At 44.3% G+C, this 21,940-nt stretch overlaps 1 protein-coding gene across 2 annotated transcripts; it reads right to left on the minus strand.

Annotated features, from left to right (window-relative positions):
- Positions 1 to 209: 209 nt before the first annotated feature.
- LOC143280567 (uncharacterized) lies at positions 210 to 12,680 on the minus strand. 2 transcript variants are annotated; one of them, XM_076585259.1, is made up of 2 exons: positions 11,893 to 12,680; positions 210 to 2,291 (listed from the first exon to the last, which is right to left on the minus strand). In XM_076585259.1, exon 2 carries the CDS (start codon positions 2,190 to 2,192, stop codon positions 1,776 to 1,778), a length of 417 nt encoding a protein of 138 aa, XP_076441374.1. In that variant the 5' UTR covers positions 2,193 to 2,291; positions 11,893 to 12,680; the 3' UTR covers positions 210 to 1,775. The 2 variants fall into 2 exon arrangements, 1 of the variants encoding a protein (XP_076441374.1); XR_013055030.1 differs by lacking the exon at positions 210 to 2,291 and adding an exon at positions 9,730 to 9,947.
- Positions 12,681 to 21,940: the final 9,260 nt, after the last annotated feature.

Below are 21,940 nucleotides of genomic sequence, written 5' to 3' on the forward strand. Positions count from 1 at the left end.
CCCCTCTACCCTATTCTCTATTTTCAGCCTTTAAACAATGTATATATACATGTGTATATGGGTCACTCTCCAAAGGTGGAGACCAACATGTGACAAGGGTAAAAAAACAACAACAGAAAAACAACCATGCAAATAAAGTCAAATTTCAGGGGGGGGGTTTTCTGAAAGGTACATGTTTATTGTATTGTGCCATACATGAACTTAAAAAAAGTAAGATGGTATGTGTACATGCAGGTCTCATAGTAGTGCATGTATGTTTGTAAACGTCCCGAATAACATGGACACCAATAACTCTAAAGATTTCACAACATCAATGTATATTCTGAACAACATAAGCTTGTAACAGTGATGAATATGCTAGCTAAAACATACAAACAATAATAAAGATACAACTTTGTTGTAAACAAAGTCTAAGAACAGCGTTTGATTTCAACGTTTTTGCTACATCGTGCAAAAAGTGTGCACTGCTGTGAGAGAGAGAGAGAGAGAGAGAGAGAGGGGGGGGGGGGGGGGGTATTGGGGGACAGCAACGCTTGAACCAATGAACACAAATCCCAGTTTATTGCTTCGTGGCAGTGGGACGCGGTCCCGTTCATTTGGTGATTGTGGGGCAAGTAGGGGAGTAAGCGGTGGTGGTGGTGCTGTGAAAATCGTTGACAGACACACAGGTAAATGAAATGTTACAGAGAACCCAGTCCATAGACTGGATGTGAAGATTGGTTCCATGACTGCAGCCTGCATTTTCAGAACTGACGGGTTTGTTGCCTGGACCTAAGTATAAGGAAGTGTTAGACAGCAGCGGTTCAACGTTGTGCACCTGTTGAAAGCAAGTTTCTTTGTCGTTCTGTTCAAGGAATGCTTGAACAAACACACAAAGGTGCAAAGTACTTCTACATAAACGCAAAGCTAATATTTACAAAGATGTATCACAGTAAGAATACACTCGCTCATGCAGCCGTGCAACTACACATGTGAAACGCACACAGCATGCACGCTTACAAACACACACACACACACACACGACTGCTGACATTTTTCCAGATTAAATCGATTAGACCATAAATGATTTATACATGGCACTGCCCACGCAAGAACTTTCTCTGTGTGTGTGTGTGCGCGCGCGCGCGAGCCCCCGAGCGCGTCTGTGAGTTTGTGCGCATACGCGTCTGTGTGTTCGTGCGCACCCCTGCCATATGTACATGATACAAACGTGTCAGTTGGAAGCAAGTTTCATTCAGCTGTGGTCCTCATTTTCAGCCTAAATGTTCAGTGTATGGGTTATCTTTCCAAACATCTTTGCGTTTTTGTCTCAAATCTTAAATTCCCTTTCATTTACAATCTGCCATGTATCAGACGTAGTCCGTGATATTTGTGATTATTGTCATTATTATCAGTGTGTGTCTATGTGCGTGCGTGCATGCGTATGTGTATGTGTGTGTGTGTGCGCGCGCGAGAGAGAGAGCGGATTAATGATCAGCTTTTCTTATTTTAGAGTCTCTTTCTCGTCATAAAAGTTAAACTTGTTGAGTACTGTCCGTAGATTGGTTTACTTCTGATATTTCCCTAAACGACTCAACGTTCATATTTTCGTATTTCCTTTTAAGTTTTGTTTTCCTCTAACAGCTGTCTACCATTCCTATACTGGGATGTTAAATCTTTTGCCTACTTGAATGAAAACAATACAAACAAATAAAGAAAACCAAAAGAAGAAAGAGAGAGAGAAAAAAAGAAAAGCAACAAATAAACGGAGGAAAACGCCGCCCAACCAGTTCCATCTACATCAGGCTGGAGGGGGCCACGCCCCCATCACACGTGGGCTGCATGCCCAGTTTCAGGGCGAAGTCCTTGATGCTGCCTAGACAGGAGCTGTTGGCCTCCAACGTGCTGTAGCCACAGATGAGGACGTTGTCCGTCCGGTGTGCCACCACCACCTCACTACTTGTCCTCCCGATCAACGTGCGCTCGTCCAGCCGGAAGCAGCTCACCTTGGCGCCGCCCAGGAAGAGCGCGAACAGGCCGGGGCAGGGCAAGTGCAGGCTGTGCAGCAGGCCCTGAGCCTCCTCCTCGCTGATCGACACGCCTTCGCTGGCTGCCAGTCTCACCCCGCCCAGATCAAAGATGGCGGCCATCTTGAGGCTGCTCTCCTGGAGGAGGTTGTCCACGATCTCGCTCCACATCATGAAGTCTATCATAGCAGTGCCGGGGCCCAGGAAAGGTGCAAGGGGCGCTGCCCTCGGGAGTGTCGGGATCAGGCGTTGGCTGAACTGCTGGCTATCCCAGCTGCACAGTGCCTGAGTGACAATCATAGTCATGTTGATTAAAAAACCACACTTCAGTATTTTGTATACGATTCTTTACACTGTGCTCTCTTCCAGTCACTGTCGTCTACAGTCAGCAATGTGATAAATATCATACATATACATATATTATACATTGCCGACTATGTTTAAACCATTTTGTGGCAAAGTCTGAGTAAACTGGATACTGTATTTAACATGAAAACGAACAGTAAGTCATCTATAGTCTGTCAAGCTATCCAGTTCGTGACCCAGCCAGTCCACACAGTATACCAAGCACATTCTAATCAACATTCGGTCAGTAATAGACGTCGACCAACAAAAAGCAAATGTGTAGATGAATCTGAGAAAGTACACCCAATCGCAAGAATAAGTTTGACTGGACTCCACTGAAAGGACAACAACAAAGATGTAATACTTAGAGAGGATTTCAAGAGAGGAGGAAGAGAAGTAGCAGCGTGTGGACTGTTCCGCACCATTACGCTCCATCGAAGAACCAGTGCCCGCTATACATGACTGTCATCGGAAAAAAAAAACAGAACGGGGGTATGGGGCAGAAAAAGGAAGCAGTAACATTGTAGACGTTGCAGAAACACAAGTCGTAGAAGTCGGAAAAGCAAATCTTCATCAATAAAATGCTGTCACGTATCAAAAACCGCTGACTCCATATATTTGGTGAATGATAAATCATAGCTCAGATGTCTTTGTTTTCCATAAAGAAGTGGTAGAAGCGTCAAGTCTTGGTTCAACATTTCACCTTAAAAATGATTTGCGCTTGGGATGGGGAGGTGGTTTCAGAACCTCTCTCGTTGATGCTCAAATAAGCCACCACTCCTGATTTTCTTGTATGTGTTTTTGATGTCAGAAATCCTAATTTAACTGTCTGCCAAGTTTAAAGTGCGGTATAAATGCAAGGGTGTGGTGGGGGTCCTTTATTCCAACAGCCATTCGGACACTCAATCTTGATAGGCAGCACACACACACTTTTAACATATCCATCTGTTGCTGTTATTGGAATTGTGTAAGAGTGCGGGGCTGGGGGTGGGGGGTGGGAGTTTGGGGGGGGGGGGGGGGGGGGGGGGAGAAGTGTGTGAGTGCGAGCGCAGGCGTGTTTTTCGACTTGGATTGCAAGATGCGCGCGTGTTTAAAAACAGTTGTCGTTTTAAAATGTATTTCCAGATACTTGTCTCCCAAGTTTATAAATGTGTTTGGTCACATAACTGTTAAATAATTATGTTTAATGCATACTTTCTGTACCTGCATTTATCTTTTCCTTTCTTTAAAAAAAAATCTTATTTTTTAAGAATTTCTGATAACTTGGAATAGGGTTTCTTATTCTGAAAATCAATGTTTCTTAATGTATGTGATAAAATAAAACATATCACTTTTTTGGCACCCAAGAATGTGATTTTTTTTTTTATCACACATAATGCCACTGAAGAATTCATTATAATGATCATTTTATCATACCGTCTTCTATTCGGAAATAGCGCTTCTTAGTTCTTCTTTAAGATACATGTTTGGGTAGGTATGGGTAATTGTGAACAGCGTGTAATTGAGAACGATTCGTATACCGCCGCACTTCGAAGCGTTCTTAACGGTTGCATTTCACAGTTTAACATCTACCTTTTTCTGATACAAAATGAATATCCCTTTCCAAGAACCAGTCAAATATCAGCTATTTCTGGCTTTTTCCGCGCTCTTTCTTCTTTTCGCGCACCAGCTGCCGACCAAGGTTACAAACATGCTCTCAAAATCCTAAAATCAAGGGAAGCAAGTTGTAGGACTTGAACTTTGACACAGTTTGAAATAGTTGATTTGATCGCATATGTTGAATTCGCATTACCAGTGCTGGGAGAATTTAAGAAAGCATATCGGTGACAGATCAGAACGTCAGTTTGACAGGAACCTGCAAAATAGTGTCGTTTGCAATTAGACTACATGATGTTTTGACGTGAGTCTATTTGCGAACGATCTGCACAGTTACTAAGCACTCTTAATTTAAAAGCGTGTATTTGTGTGCGGTGTGGGGTGTGTGTGTGTGTTTAGATGTCAGTTTGTGTGCATGTGTGATCAAAACCAACAATACAACAGTGTGGTACGATGTTCCGATAATAAGCTATGTCTAATGAGTTAAAGACCTGCTTCTATTTTAATTGTCAACATGTACCCAAAGCCATTGTTCGCAATTAGACTTGCCCGTTCGCATTTGCCCTGAGGCACCCTTGCTATTTCAAACGTTGACAAAACGTTGAAAAGAGTGAGCAGACGAACTTTTCCTGGTTCAACCAGTCGTAGAAAGCCTTCAAAAACAAAAGAAGTACATTTGAATATCGCACAACATTTTATCTTTACAGTACACACGTACGAGTTGGTCGCTTCGACTGGATCGTTCGCAACTGGGCATACCTACCCTATAATTTCTTTTACCGGAAATAGCGCTTCTTAGTTTTCTTTAGAATACATATCATATTACTCTTACTGTGTTATAAAGCAAGTTGTTAAGCTTTTATCACTTTCATATTTCAAATCAATCTTTTCACTATTAAGTCAAAATTTTTGCTATGTTCATATATATATTAGACTTTTGGCTGAGAGACTGATTGGTGTGAGTGACACGAGCCTTTGAATGCACATGTAATTTCCAATCGGATTTATAAAGATGTAATGTATTGTATTAAATTACTTTTGGGTGCATAACTAAGTGCTTGAAACTGCACTATATCCACATACTTCAACACACAACAAAAGTCTTTATGTCTACAGAAAGGAATCAAAGAGAACTATTCCACGGAATGGCTTTGAAATTGGATTAGTGTCGTAATAGCTTGTCACGTTATACAGATGCCCAAAAGCTAGCAACCAGGTTACTGGATGAAGGATTTCTTCAGCAGCGTGAGTAACTTCTGACATAATAAAAAAAACTGTAATATACTACATTTGTGTTATATCCGTAGTATTGCATTTAATCAGTCTCTCGTGTCAACAGTAAACCCATCCACAGGCGAAGACCATTTGAACGAATCGTCCCTCCACACCACACTGACATTTACAACAGATCTTTTTTCCCTTCAGCCACGGCTATTTGGAACACCCTTTCTCTTTCTGTTCCACAGACCCAGTCTCTCAGTCAACTGAAACGCTACCTTTCCTCTACAGACACTACAGTCCCACCATATTATTATCTGGGTAAAAGGAAAGAACAAATTATTTACTGTCGTCTGAGACTTGGTATGAGCGAATTAAACACTGGTCTGTATGATAGACATACAAGGAATGATCCATCCTGTGCTTGCAGCTTTCCACAACAGACAGCTGAGCATTTTCTATTGCACTGCCCAAACAACATCATACATAGAACAAACACTATTCATAATCTCCCACAAGAACATATCACTGTACATAACTTACTATTTGGTAACACCTCCTTTAGTCTTGAGATAAATGTCAGCATCTTTGAAACTGTTCATAAGTTTATTACTCAAAGCGAACGATCCGATCCCTAATTCAGACAATTCCCTCTTTTTTTTATTTATCTATTTATTTTTATTTAATTTTATTTATTTTGTATGTATATGTGTCTAATATATATATATATATGGGGGGGTTAGGGGGTGCACGGGAGGGGTAGTACCTCTAGAGGGGGGGGGGGGGGGGGGGGGGGGCTTGTCACGCTCTTCCAGGAGTGGTTCGTTCTCTGTTGGTCCACACCGGCACCCAGCTCTCACCTATGGGTCCTAGAAGCTGCTAGCACGCGGCAGCGCCCAACCCCCGGGCAACGGCTTTGACAGTTGGCTAAACTAGGTGAGGGTAGCCGATGGGTCTCAAACCCTCAGTGTGTTAGGGCTTGTCAACCCAAGCATGTGAAGACTGGATCCGGCGGACTCTGCGGAAGAAACCTTCATGGTTCAACGGAGAGGAAGGCGGTTGCAGCAGAGCACTGTGGAGTGCTGAGGGCAGGATGAGACACATAGGACATCCTGGTCATCCACTGCATCCGTTTCCATCTCCAGTCGTCTTGACCTCGTCTTGCCACTGGATACAGACGGTTTCGGACAAGAGAGTGAGGTCGACGGTGCGCAACTCCTCCTCACTATAAACAAAGTCATCGCGCAAGTCATCAGTCATCCTTCATCCCATACCATCATTTTCCCCAAGCCCTGTGGTGACAGGCGAGCGACGAAGCGACAGGTGTGGGTACACTGGCAGTCGTAGCCGCGGACCTGCACACAGGCGGCTCAGGCCATAGGGTCGTTTTTCACCGACTGGAGCAGCGGTGGAGATCGGCAGCCCCCTGAGCGACTGAGCAGCCCTCTTCAGGACAGCACTGCTCACCTCCATGGCATGAGGAAGGGGCTAGAAAAGGTGCCCTAAACACTGCCTGCTCCACACCACCCTAGTCAGCATACCGCGGCTGACGGGGACCCTACTCAAGCGGTCGACACACAAAGGAAACAAAGAAGAAAGCAAGGAGCACCCCATTGACCATTGCCACATGGAACGTGCGTACGCTTCTGGACAGAGGCGACTCAGCCAGACCACAGAGACGCACAGCACTCATTGCGAGTGAATCAGCCAGGTACAACATCGACATCGCTGCCTTAAGTGAGACCAGACTAGCAGAAGAAGGCGAACTCTGTGAGCGAGGCGCAGGCTACACCTTCTTTTGTAGTGGTCGCAGACCTGAAGAGAGACGTGAGGCTGGAGTTGGCTTTGTAGTGAAGACAACCCTCGTTGGCAAGCTGGCTGGCCCCCCGAAAGGAGTGAACGATCGCCTGATGACGATGAAACTCCCTATATGCAACGGGAAGAAGTTTACCACCATTGTCAGCGCCTACGCGCCCACCATGACCAACCCAGATGAGATCAAGGACAAGTTCTACGAGGACCTGAACGCTGTCATCACCACTGTTCCCAACGCAGACGAGCTCATCATTCTTGGTGACTTTAACGCGAGAGTTGGTTGTGACAGCACCTCCTGGGAAGGCGTGATTGGGAAGCATGGGGTTGGTAACTGTAACAGCAATGGTCAACTACTCCAGACATGTGCCGAGCACGACCTTCCTATCACAAACACCATCTTCTGCCTCCCTACCCGTAACAAGACGTCATGGATGCATACTCGCTCTGGGCATTGGCATCTCATCGACTTTGTCATCGTCAGGAAGAGGGACAGGCAGGACGTACGAGTCACGAGGGCCATGTACGGCGCCGAGTGCTGGACAGACCACCGCCTTATCGTCTCCAAGCTCAACCTCCGCATCCAGCCCAAGAGACGGCCTCAGGGCATGAAAGCACTCAAACGCCTGAATGTCAACAAGCTGGAGCTAGGCAACATCAAGCAGAGCTTTGCTGACACCCTGGAGGAACGCCTTGAGTCCACCGTGCTGGACAACCAGAATGTGGAGGCAGCATGGTGCGCACTGCATGAGACAGTGTACAACACTGCCATGGAGTGCCTGGGGCCTTCTGTCAGGAAGCACAAAGACTGGTTTGATGAGAACTGCACTGAGATCAAGCAGCTGCTAGAAGACAAACGCCAAGCCTACAGAGCCCACATTGAAGATCCCAAGTCACAGTCAAAGAAAGACATACTGAAGAGCACACGCAGCACCATCCAGCTGAAGCTGCGGCAGATGCAGGATTCCTGGTTGAGCAACAAAGCTGATGAAATCCAGGGCTTTGCAGACAGGAACGACATGAAGAACTTCTATAACGGTCTGAAAGAAGTCTACGGTCCCACCACCTCCGGATCTGCTCCACTCATCAGTGCTGATGGTTCTACCCTGATCACTGACAAGGACGGGATCCTTGAGAGATGGGCTGAACACTTTGACAGTGTACTGAACCGCCCCTCCACTATCAATGATGACGCCATCGACCGACTCCCCCAGGTGCCAGTCAGTGAGTCGTTGGATGCCATTCCAACTTTGGAGGACACCCAGAAAGCTATCCGTCTGCTATCAAATGGCAACGCCCATGGCTCAGACTCCATTCCAGCTGAGGTCTACAAAGAAGGTGGTATGGCGCTGACTGAGAAGCTTCATCAGCTGTTCCAGCTCATCTGGCAGCATGAGGCAGTTTCACAGGACTTCAAAGACGCTTCCATCATACACCTGTACAAGCGCAAAGGAAATCGTCAGGCCTGTGACAACCATGGTGGAATATCTCTGCTGTCCGTCGCAGGCAAGACTCTGGCCAGAGTGCTACTCAACCATCTCACAGCGCACCTTGAGCAAGGTCTCCTACCAGAGAGCTAGTGTGGCTTCCGGAAAGAACGCGGGACTATCGACATGGTGTTTGCTGCCAGGCAGCTCCAGGAGAAGTGTCAGGAACAGAACGCCAACCTTTACTCCACCTATGTCGATCTGACCAAGGCCTTCGATACTGTTAGCAGAGATGGCCTTTGGAGAATCATGGCGAAGTACGGATGTCCCAGAAAGTAAGTTCATCACCATCATACGGCAACTACACGATGGGATGCTGGCCCGAGTCCAAGACAACGGAGAGACTTCAGAACCATTTCCTGTCTCCAACGGAGTCAAGCAAGGGTGTGTTCTTGCCCCCACCCTGTTCAGTCTCATGTTTTCAGCCATGCTGACAGATGCCTTCAGAGACGCTGACGTAGGCATTGGCATCAGGTACCGCACAGATGGCTCACTCTTCAACCTCAGGAGGCTTCAGGCAAAAACCAAGGTGAGGACGGACACCGTCAACGACTTCCTGTTTGCTGATGACTGCGCTCTCAACGCTGCCTCCGAAGCTGACATGCAGCACAGTGTCGACAACTTCTCTGCTGCCTGTGACAACTTTGGCCTCACAATCAGCACAAAGAAGACTGAGGTGATGCACCAGCCAGCTCCAGGAAAGCCTTGCGTTGAACCAAACATCTTCATCAACGGGCAACGACTGAACGCGGTGGACAAGTTCACATACCTGGGCAGTACACTCTCTCGCACAGTTGTCATCGACGACGAGGTGAATGCCAGACTCGCCAAAGCCAGCGCTGCCTTCGGCAGACTCCATAAGAACGTTTGGAACAGGAGAGGCATCACCCTGGAGACGAAGCTCAAAGTATACAAGGCCATATTTCTCACCACACTGCTCTATGGATGTGAATCATGGACGGTCTACAAACGCCACGCCAAAAAGCTGAACCACTTCCACACCACCAGCCTCAGAAAACTTCTCGGCATAAAGTGGCAAAAGAAGATCCCTGACACAGAGGTGCTCACTCGTGCAAACTTGCCCAGCATCTACACCATCTTGATGCAGGCCCAGCTGCGCTGGGCAGGCCATGTAGTTCGCATGCCAAACCACCGGCTCCCCAAGAAACTGCTGTACGGCGAACTCCAACATGGCAAGCGCTCCCATGGAGGCCAAAAGAAGCGCTTCAAAGACACTCTGAAAGCTTCTCTGAAGGCCTTCAACATCAGCCACGATACATGGGAGCTGAATGCAATGGACAGACCAAAGTGGCGTTCAGCTGTCCATAAAGGCGCCAAATCCTGTGAGGCCAACAGAATCGCTGCAGCAGAGGAACGCAGACAGGCCAGGAAAAGCAGTGCCAGCAAGTCCCCGACAGCCGCCACCATCCCCTGTCCATACTGCGTCAGAACCTTCCGGGCGCGGATTGGCCTGACCAGTCATCTGCGCACCCACAGAGCCCAACCCACCCACCCCAGGATGACTAGATGGTCCTCGTCGATCCCGACGGACGAACCACACACCAATATATATATATATATGTATGTATGTATGTGTGTGTGTATGTGTGTGTGTGTGTGTGTGTATGTGTGTACATAATTATACCCATGTATGTTTGCATGCATTTAATTCAAAGGTTTTTAACGATGAGTAATATCCTGTCTGTATGCATATATGTAAGTGCTTGTGCCTGAAAGAGTGCTGCCCTTTCACTTGCCAGCTCATGATATGATTACATGATGGTGTGCTTGCTTGCTGGTGTTTTTTTTTTTCTTTTTGTTTGTTGTTGTTGTTGTTTTTTTGGGGGGAGTGGGGTGGGGGAGGGGGTATGGGAGAGTGGAGGGGGGGGAGGTGCGTCCGTGGGACGGTTGGCCTTCGTCGCTTTGTTTTTCGGCCGAATTCAGTCTTGCTGTGCTTGTGCCCCAGCGTTGATACTTCTCTTTCTCTCTCTATTGACTTCTTTCTCCACCACACGTTTATTATTCATTCTCTTCACTTTAGCTATATCTCAGCTTAGTTTTGTTCAAAACTCATGTATGATCACGTCTTAACTTCTAGTTATGATGACATCCGTCACATATTCGGTATGTACATGTATCAGGACAGGACTTAATATAAGACTTTGCTTGTTGTCCTGTTCATCGATATCTGTGTTGTATTGTGACATGTTCCAAATAAAATACTGTTTAAACAAAACCAGTCTAATTACATCGTTTATGACCCAGCCGACCACAAGGGTCATATTGTAAATAAATCGGGTGTTTTTATTCATAGTCTTTTTCCAAAGCACTTTTACGAAAGACATCACACTGTATCAGCCTGACGGGGGTTTATTTGTGATCTGAGTGAGATGGAGTAATATAAATAGATCACTCTTCCTTCTTTAAACTATATTATGAAATCTATGGTTTTGGAAAGGACTTAATTCTGAGGCACATGGATACACATGGAAGAAGAGACAAAATATCTACAGAGCAAAACGAAGCCCACATGGACGATTTTAACAATGTGTGCGACTGAATAGAAAAAAAACATCACTGATTGGCGAAGACTAAATAAAGCATGCATCAATACAGAGAGACGCTTGGTGCATACAGTTTTACATTCCAAACTACATGGCTCAGAAGCTGAAAACAAAACTGAACATTTTGGGAACAAAATAGGTTTTAGAGCCCCAGATCACTGGAGTGAGTTACTATATTAAAAAGACAAATCAGATGTACAGTACACACACGCAAAACAGATGAAAGTGCTCATGTTGCTTCTGCATTAGAAGATAGAACTAGAAAGTTGGAAGAGGCAGCCCTCGCTCTCATTTCTCTCTTTCAAAGTTACACTGAGCTCCATTGAGTCCAAGACCACCAACAATGGAGTCTCTTTCGGCTGAATAACAAGAACCTCTTGAGTCTGCAAAGCACTTTCTGGAAAGTGTTTGGACTGGAAAGAAAACTGCTTCTTGAAAATACAGAATCATTACCACCCGGGGTAAGACTGGTTATGGTCACCTCAGTTAAGGACTGACTACTCACACACACACACACACACACACACACCGGCACACACACACACACACACACACACACACACACACACCCCCCGGCACACACACACACACACATACACACACACACACCGGCACGCACACACACACACACACACACACACCCGGCCGGCACACACACACACACAACACAATAACAACACAACACACACACACACACACACACACACACACACACACACCTCACCAATTCCCTACCGCCATATTTACTGCACCCCGTCCTGCCTGACATGTATAATATGGCAAAACCACAATGAACGTCTGTGTGTCTCCCTCCCTCCCTCCCTCCCTCTCTCTCAGGCAGAATATTTATATCTGAAACTTCACCTGGCTGTGTTCTGCTGCGAAAGAAGACTGGGTACTCGAGTTCAGTTCGTGAACTTTCTTTCCACAAAAGGCCAGACACGCATTTGCCCTGAGCCAGCCTGTCAGCCTTTCAGGAAAACAGAAAACACGGAGATAATGAGCCGCTGACAATCTGTCCAAGAGCAACAGCTTCTATCATCTGCTCTTCGTTTCCCGACAGAGGCAGAAGAAAGGTATACAGGTGAATTCCAGCACACCTCCACCTTGCAACACAGGAAACGAAGGAAGGTATGCAGGTTCACAAAGACACCGTACGTATTCCCACGGTTCTTTCTTCTGTTCAGCGTGCCGAAGGATGAATGAAGGCAGTAGCAATTCATATACATAGTGGCATTTCGCAAAAAGAAAAAATGATGCAACGACTACAGTGGTGAGAATAATTAGTAGTTTCACCTCCTGCTCCTAACAAAATAAAAATATAAAAAGTAGGGGAAAAACTGCGTGGTCCAGTCGTGTGATGCCCGGTAATAGACTTCTTTTTTATGTGCCTGTGGTTCTATTTTTGGCGAGGACTGGGGTCGATTCCAGTCTCAGCAGACAGAACAAGTCACTTTGCAGGAACAGTCAGTCAGTTCCTCTTCCTCATTCCCTGGGAACATGTTTACATGCCCAACAGCACGTGAATTCTCACAGTTCACAACAGCTACAAGCCGTGACTGCCGACTCGTGAAAACCAGTTGTTACTGTCACTGCACGCGGCACTTGTTCTTCGCAAAAACTGCTGGACTCATGATGCGTGCAGTACAAGACGGAAGTCTTCCTTATCGACAGCCAAACTCGCAGCATCCATCTGATGTGAACTGACACCCGTGCCTGATTGGCTCAACCCACACCGCAACCAATCGTCTCTTGTATCAAAAATCAGAATGTATTTTTGACTGGCAAAGACGACCAGAGAAAGCTCGCCATTCCTTCATTTGCACACATCGTGCCCTTTCCTGTCACGAACTTGTGGCTGTTTTGACAATCAGATTGCACATAAAATCTTCGCTGCAGCGTTGACTCAGTGGCAATCCTAAACCATAGTTGTGCTCGATTGTAAACGTATTTTGTTTTATTTGTGCTGAGAAAGCTGGGCGCGAGGAAGTGTAGAGGAGGGAATGGGAGGTGAGGGTTGGGAATTGGGAGGGGCGCCTCCCCACGCTTTCACGCAATCCAACTCTTACCACTAGCACTCAGTATCACATTAAGAGAAAGTCTGGCTGGGTCGCTCGGCCTCCTCGCTTTCTCTCGCTTCAGGACAAAGAGTGGGATTACAGAAAGCATGGTCTTTCGCCTGCCACTCGTTCAGTTCAATGGCGAGAAAGCGTGGTGAGTCCCCCCCCCTATTTATAATCAGTTTTTTGTCCTTTTTCATCAGGATTGGTTTCATGTCTGTTCCTAACGGGGGGTGCGACAGAAAAGGTTTTATGACAGCTGATCAACTTGAAACATAATTTGGTCCCGTTTCCAAGCTCCCCGTCTACGGGAAGGGTGTAGCACATTGTGAAACTGCTTTTTCTCAATGTCACATTCATCATGTGCAGAACGTTGTTTAATTTTCGATGTTATTCCTGACATTCCTCAGGCGGTCGGGAAAGACTGGGGGTCAAGTCTTTGTATAAAGCATTTCTGTTCGAGTCATGGACATGGCCATGAAATTTGCTGTAATCAGTCCAACCCCGCTGTTAAATTTGAGGTTTGTGCATTGTAATGATCCGTCTCATGTAAAATGCAACGCTTTCTCATACATTGAGAGACAGGGTGACCACGCTTTCTCGCCGAGTCCCTTAATTTAGTTGCTTTGTCGCAAAGTGAGAGAAAGCGTGGTACGTGGTTTCTTTCATTGAGAGAAAGGGTGGTACGTGGTTCAGTCTTTCATTGAGAGAAAGCGTGGTACGTGGTTCAGTCTTTCATTGAGAGAACCGTGAAGCGTGGTACGTGGTTTCTTTCATTGAGAGAACCGTGAAGCGTGGTACGTGGTTTCTTTCACTGAGATAAAGCGTGGTGGTTTCTTTCACTGAGATAAAGCGTGATGGTTTCTTTCATTGCGAGAGAAAGTGTGGGGCTGCGAGAAAGCGTGGGCAAAAAAATGGGAGGAGGAGACCAGCAGACTGTCAAAGGGCTGACCAAATGACTTGAGTTCAGCTATTGCTCCTTTGGACAGGTCGTGTGTAGGGACGGACAAGTAGATTCAAACAAACGATATGACAGATGAATGAATAAACACTGAGATAATACAGATCAAATATAATAATCAAAATCATATGTGCTATTCTGATTATCATTTTTGTTCTTTTTTGTCACAGAGAGGTGTGTGGAGGAAAGTGGTAGAGGCGGTGACGGCTGGTGGCCGGAGTGGAAAGCAGGAAGTTCCTTCACACTGTCACAGCAGAAGTGTGCACTGCCCCCTACCCCGTCCATACTGCCCTATCCATGTCTCTCAATACCACACACAGACACACAGACACACACGAAAGAAAACTCCCCTACTTCTTCCTGTTTTTGAATGGCATTGTTGGCTGGGCCAAAATAAGGTTAGACAACCTCTCGGCACAGAGAATTGCTGAAAAGAAGATTAGCAAAAACGACACGAGATTTACAGCCCGTTATCAGTTGAGGTTTTTTCCCCCCTGCTCCAGATCTTCCTGATCTGTATGACCCCCAATGACACTGCACATTCAAATCTTAATCGATGTCATTGTGTGTGGGTGTGGGTGGAAGTGGGGAGGGAATTATGTCAGTGCGGGTCACGGGAAGGGGGTAGGAGGTGGTGACAGAGACAGTGACGGAGTGTGTGTCTGCGCGTGCGCGCGAAAAAGGGAGAGAGAAAGGAAACGAAACGAAATTTTATCTGACCATGGAAATCGGATAAGCTAAAACATGCTTTTTCCATCCATCTCTGGGGCATAAAGAGTACAAGAAAAGATCAAAAGTACAAGAAAAGATCAAGGCCACTTGCAGAATCACACACACACTCATACACTCCGCACAAAACACAGTAAATATATAACAATAGGAAGAAAAAATAAAAATAAAACATGGACATAAATGAGATATCAATTATTACTCACATGATGAGAAACTAGAAAGAGCACATACTATCAGAAAAAAAAAACATCCTTCATAGACTTGGAGAGAATAAAACAGATATTATTGTTAGAAAATGTGTGAGTGAATCAGAATCATGTGCGTGCGTGCGTGCGTGCGTGTCTGTGTGTGTGTGTGTGATATCGATGTACATTTATATAGCGCCCTTTCTTTCAAAGAGCTCAGGGCGCTTTACATGAAAGAAATAGTTACATATTGCATGAATCATTCACGACCACTCTTTCTCAAAACCCCTCCCTCCCCTACCCCCCACATGCATCAAAATTGAGCTGACAATGGATGGTGTTGGAGAAAAAGGAAACTGAGAGTGCATATAAATAGGTTTTAAAAAAGATGAGATTTTAGTGAACAGCGAAAGGCACGGATAGAATCGAATGTACGGATATGAGGAAAGCTGTTCCATATATGAGGAGCAGCAAAGAAGAAAGAACGTTCACCACAGGTTCTTGTACTGACATGAAGTTTCAGATGGTAACAGTAAGAGGAATAGCGGATATTTCTTGAGGGAGTGTAAACACTGATAAAGGTCAGAAAGATAGGTAGGTCCTGCGGAGTGGAAAACAGAATAGCAGAGACACGCAACTTTGTATCACCATCTCGCTTCAATGGGGAGCCAGTGTAGGGTATGGAAGTGGGGAGAAATGTGATCAGTACATGGGGCTCTGAGAATCAGACGGGCAGCATTGTTTTGAAGTTTTTGGATTTGCTGAAGAAGATTATGTGGACAGCCTGTGAGAAGAAAATTACAGTAGTCGATTCTTGACAGCACAAAGAGTTTTTGTAGTTTCAACAGAAAGGTACTCACGGATAGAGTTAATTCATAATTGACAGTGTGTATCAGATTGACTACATGAGCGAGTATACTGAGGTTTGAGTCAAGAATGACTCCAAGGTTCCTTGCTATTTAGAAAACTGAACATTACCAACCACAACAGAGGCAGGGAAAGAAACAGGTGTGGACATTCTTATATAGGAAATAATCATAGCTTCGGTTTTGTCATCATTTGATTTTAGTTTGTTGAATGTCATCCAGGATTTAACATAAAGAATGCAATCTTGCATTGACTGAATCAGACTGTCTATTTGGTTTGGTTTTGCAGACTTTAGAATCATCAGCAAAAGAGTGATTAAGAACAGAGATGACATCAGAAAGCGGAGCAGTGTACAGAACGAACAGAACAGGGCCCGGGACAGAGCCTTGTGGTACACCATAGGAGATGAGAGTTGGATCAGACTTGAAGTTGCTAACAGAGACATTGATGTGCATTCCTGATGCTTGAAAATGGAAAGGATGACGCATTGCATGTTTATCAAGTGGGTCCTTAGGACATGTAAACATTTCAAGAACGAGCACATGACGACCAGCGAAAGTCAAACTTCAGGGCGTCAGTTTGAAGTCAGGATCAAACTGCTAAGAAGAAGTCTCTCCCTTCACCACTTCTTGGATTAGAAACCTGGACAATTATATGTCTGGAAGGTATGCATGCCTTTGTGTGTGCACAGCAATGCAGATACGATTAGAATTTGCAACATTATCGTGACCCTCTAAGAGTCTGGGACCCCCCAAGAATTGTAGCAAAAGTCGCTCAGTGGAATCCCCAAGCTGTTGAACTCCTCAGAAGTCCTCTCTCTCTCTCTCTCTCTCTCTCTCACACACACACACACACACACACACACACACACACACACATACACACACACACACAACACACACACACACACAACAACAACAACAACAACAACAACAACAACAACAACAGCAACAACAACAACAACAACAACGACGACGACAACAACAACAAAAAAAACCAGCATTCACTGACAAACAAAACAAATATCATTCAGTCTTCACATTCTGCTCGCTGCCTTTGACATACAGTACTTTATTTTCACTGGTATCCAGTAGAGCTGTCAACGTTTTCAGATCTGCGTTGGTGCGAATGGCGTACTTCTCAAAGTGAGTCCGGCAGCTTCTGTATCCATGGCACGCAGCCTCTCAACAATGGCACGATGCTTTGGCAGACGATTTGTGCCAAGGCGCTTGTTGTGCATGTTGCAGAAGAAACACGTGGTGCCCTTTGACCTCTTTTGCGGGAGTTTCGACTCCTCAGCGCTCACCACCGACGCCGGTCTCTTCACACCGCGAGGTTCTCCCGAAGCTGCCAGCCACTGGCACGTCCCTCAAAGGCTCCCTTGTGGGGGACTGACCGTCGGCATCCAAATCAGCAACGCCTGCGTTGTCGGCGTCCTTGGGCAAAGAAGTGTCACACTTTTCTGGGTCACAAGTCACCGCCCTGTCCCGCTGCATCACCGCCCCTGCCATCGCTGTTCTCCTGACCTCTGCCGCTCCTGTCTGCCCAGGTCTAGGTGGGGTCGGCACACGTGTCGGCCACGTCACCCGTGCCGGAGAGAGGGAGGTGGTCACAGTTGTGGTGAGAGTCCCTGTCGCAGTGCCGTGTGGATGGAGGTTGGGGGTGGGGGGTGTGGGAGGACGTCGCACAAACAGTCCTCCATCACCAGCTGCAGGAGGGAGAAGAAGGAAGGCGACAGCTTCAGGGTGTGGCCAGACACTGCAAGGCTGCCCAGGCAGAACTCGTTCAGACCGCCTTTCCACAAAGGACCCAGGATGAAGCCCGTTTTACCCGGCACCTTTCTCCGACAGCCACAGGTGATCACAGTGTACGGGTCCTCTTCAGGGGCCATGGCAAAAGGGCATGAGGCCAGTTCCTCGCAGATGCGGAAGTGCAGCACGTGGCTGATGCTATGCCAGCGTTGTGTCCGCCAGTCGGGGTCCTCTGGCCACGTGCACCGCCACCAGGTGTGTGTGTGTGTGTGTGTGTGTGTGTGTGTGTGTGTGTGTGTGTGTGTGTGTGTGAACTATGCCACAGGTTTGATGTGTGTGTGTGTGTGTGTGAGAGAGAGAGAGAGAGAGAGAGAGAGAGAGAGAGAGAGAACTATGCCACAGGTTTGATGTGTGTGTGTGTGTGTGTGTGAGAGAGAGAGAGAGAGAGAGAGAGAGAGAGAGAGAGAGAGAGAGAGAGAGAGAAATGAAATGAAATTAAATGTTTGAATGTTTTTTTCGGCCATGGGCACATGAACAGTCAAGGGGGGCGGGACGGGGCGGGGGTGGGAATAGGGGTGGGGTGGTGGGGGGGGGGGGTGAAATAACTAAATAGCTAAAAAAAAAAAAAAAGAAGTTCCATCAAAGGAAAAATACGATGTTACACAAGAACATCATCAAATGATAGTATTAACTGTCGTGACCCATAGTAAATTTCTTTTCTGCTTCCTCCATGTTGCATTGTTTTCTTTCTCATGTTAGTTTCTAGAAATGTCTGCCTCTTTTTCATAGAATGGCAGATAAACTTTGATACTAATTTAGACAACTGTTTGCATTCACCATCCAATAATCTTTCCAATGGAACATTGATTCCACTGTCAAATTATCCATATCTCAGCTCCGAATATAGTGGACAAGCATACAAGAAGTGTCTTTTGTCTTCTACACAAGTTTTACAATGTGGACAGTTCAACTGCCCAGTATCATTTTCACATCTGTTCATATCATTATTTATAGGCAAGACTCCACATCTAATCTGCGTTAATGCCACGCGAAAACAAAATATGTTAATTTTCTGTAAATATGTACACACACTTAAATTGTCTTTAACCAGCCTGTACAAATTATATCTTTCTCTGTCTCTAATTGTGCCTGACCATTCTTGAAAAATATATATCTCAGCCGTTGCTTAAACACTTGAAAAAATGTGTCAATATTTTCAACCCCTTGGTTTAACCATATTTCATAAAATCCAGCATTTGACAGTATTTCTTACCTCGGTTGCCCAACAACTTTTACCATCATTGTTCTCGGATACTATCATTAAATATGTCTGTTTGGGTAATCTGTTCGGAGTCATTTGGAGTAATCTAAACCAGTATTTAATAATCTAATCTGTTAGTTCATAAATCAGGGGTAAATACCGAGTTCTCCATATACCATTTTACTGGGAGTTTTTAAGGGAATACCTAAGTATCTTTTACAAGCAAATAAATGTACTTTCTCTATACTTTCTAATCTCTTGTGTCCCCAAATTTCAGATGCATACAATAACACAGACTGTATTTTGGCATCAAAAATTCTAAAATATATTTTTGGTGACATTTCTTTACATTTTTGGAAGGCTCGGAATAGCCAGTGTAGAGCCTTCTTCCCTTTTGCAACCAAATGACTTGTACCTGGTCTCAAACTCAACATAGTCGTGAAAGAAAAACCTAAATAGCAGTACATATAATTATTAACAATTTCCAGTTCTTTACCATAAAAAAAACACTTTTCTCTTTTCCCCAAAAACCCTTCTTTCCTAAATACCATAATTTTAGTCTTATCTTTGTTAACATATAATTTCAAATGATCACAACAGCTTTTTAGAGAGTCTAGTTGAGCTTGTAATCCTCCTGGTGAAGTTGATAACAACACCACATCATCTGTAAATAGCAAAATGAATAGTTCAAGCAGAGTAGGTAAAAGATGAACGCCGTATATCTCAGTACTATTAATATGGTTTGCTAGTTGATTAATAAATAAGGAGAACAGTGTAGGGCTCATAACACAGACTTGTCGCACACCAGTTGGACAATCAAAGAAATCTGAAAAATTCACTGTTGACACGCACACATGAAAGTAGAGATTTATATATACTCTTCACAGCACCAAAAATTTTTCCTCTAATACCTTCATTATAAACAACTTCCAATAACTTTTCATGGTTAACAGAGTCAAATGCCTTCTAAAAGTCAATAAAAGCAACGTAAATTTTCTGTCAACTCTTCTTTAAATATTTCTGAACAATTGCATAAAGATTAAATATTTGGTCTACAGTTGAATTTTTTTTTTCGGAACCCAGCCTGATTTTCAACTATTGTACTTTTGTTTTCCAACCAAGAGCTCAATCTTTTATTTAGAATAGAAGTATAACATTTGCATGAAGTATTGATTAATGATAATATCCCTCTGTAATTGTCTGGTTGATCAGCATCACCTTATTTAAAGACTGGAATAATTATGGCTTTGGACCACTCCCCAGGATATACCCCAGTATCAAACAATTTATTAAAAAGCCTTGTCAAAAACCTGACAACTTGTTCACCACCTGCTTTCAGCATTTCTGGAACGATACCATCTGTGCCCCCTGCCTTCCTATCACTTAATTTTCTTATCGCATCCTTTACTTCTTCTTCTGTAATTTCCTTATTTAAGCAGTGATCACTTCCATCCTCTAAATCATTTTTATTAATACTCTCGATCCTGTCTAAATCGTTTCCTTGATTAAAACCCCCTGAAAGTGTTTGAACCAATCATCTAACTCAATGTTATCAAATAAACTCCGTTTTGTGCTTACGTCACTTACCTTTTTTAATTCATTCCAGAATTCTGCTGATTCATTTGCATTAGCAGCCAAAGACTCGGCTGCATTACTTCGAAATTCCCGTGGTTTTTTTTTCTTTCTAAGTAAGTATTAATATTCCATTTTACTTTTGACATATTCTAATCTGTCAGTTTCAAGCCTGTCTTTCCTAAAAGTTCTTAACTTCCTTTTACATTTAATTTTTGCATCTCTGCATTCCTCGTCAAACCAGGCACATTTTTTTTCTTTTTGGATGGTACATAACATTTTTTCACCATACATTGTGCAGCACTTTTCAGACACTTGTTAAAAGTTTCCAAAGCAATATTAACATCGTGTTCCAGTTCCTGAATAGCAACTTCCAATTCAATATCTTCATTATTGAAATTTCTTATGAATTCCGATTCCTTTGCTTTTTGCCATAAAACTTTATTCGTAACAGTTGTCTTATTATTAACAGATGTTTTATTACAAACTCTATTTTTATCAGATTCTATCCATAATGACAGTGTAACAGGTAAGTGATCAGAGTTCACCATATCTAACACCAATAAAGATTTCCATGAAAACCATGCAATGAAGTAATCTACCAGACTGGACCCTGAATCAGAAATGAAACAACAACTACCGTCAAAACTATAATTGTCAAGTCCATTTAAAATGAAACAATCAAATATATTACAAGATTCAATAAGCTTCTCGCCAAACTGATTCATTCCAACATCTTGTGATTCCTTATCGAAATCAAATTTTTTGTCAGCTGTGCGAGAGTTCAAATCTCCGAATATCAGAACATAAAATTCTTCAGAGTTCATAAAGATCAAACATGCATTTTTCTAGCAATTCAATGCCAAAACCATTCGGTTCCTGATTCCAAAAGGGAGCATCATATGGGGGAATGTAGGCAGCTATAAAGAAAACATCCTATCTGTACCAAGCAATTGTTTTGACACTTTTGTCCACACTGTTTTCAACTCTTTCAACAAAAACAGAAAAAAACATTTTTTTACCAAAACAATTACACCTCCAGAACATCTCCCTTGTCTTGAAAGTTTCTTTGCTTTTGATGAATAGACAAGAAACTCTTTAAACATAATTATGCTGGTTGATTTCATGGTCCATAAATGTTTCTGTCAAACAAACAAAATCGTGCTTAGTAATAAAAACCAAGAAATTTATTATCGGCTAATTTGGATTCTAATCCATTCACATTGTAGTTAAGAATGTTAATCGGTAATCCGAACTTTTGATTGTCATTCTGCAGACACTGAATGTGGTAACAATCACTAGGCAACTTGATCCTGTTTACTGCCTGGCCGATTTCCTATTAATTTTCTCACAGCTGGTTGCCGCTGCTCCTCCTCTAGGTGAAGACTCTCCCTGCAGACTGCCATCTCCTGTCTGTCCCCACACTCCGGAACTCATCCTTGATGCTCGTCTGGCTCACACTGCGTTGCTGGTTTGTCTGGGAGCGTAAAGTACGGCCTCCTTCTTGCGGCTCTCTATTCCTG

This window comes from Babylonia areolata, chromosome 3, assembly GCF_041734735.1.
Source record: "Babylonia areolata isolate BAREFJ2019XMU chromosome 3, ASM4173473v1, whole genome shotgun sequence".
Classification (NCBI taxonomy): Eukaryota; Metazoa; Mollusca; class Gastropoda; order Neogastropoda; family Buccinidae; genus Babylonia; species Babylonia areolata.

Coding starts and splice junctions, on each gene's coding strand:
- LOC143280567 (XM_076585259.1), bottom strand. CDS start 2,192: ATGATAGACTTCATGATGTGGAGCGAGATCGTGGACAACCTCCTCCAG.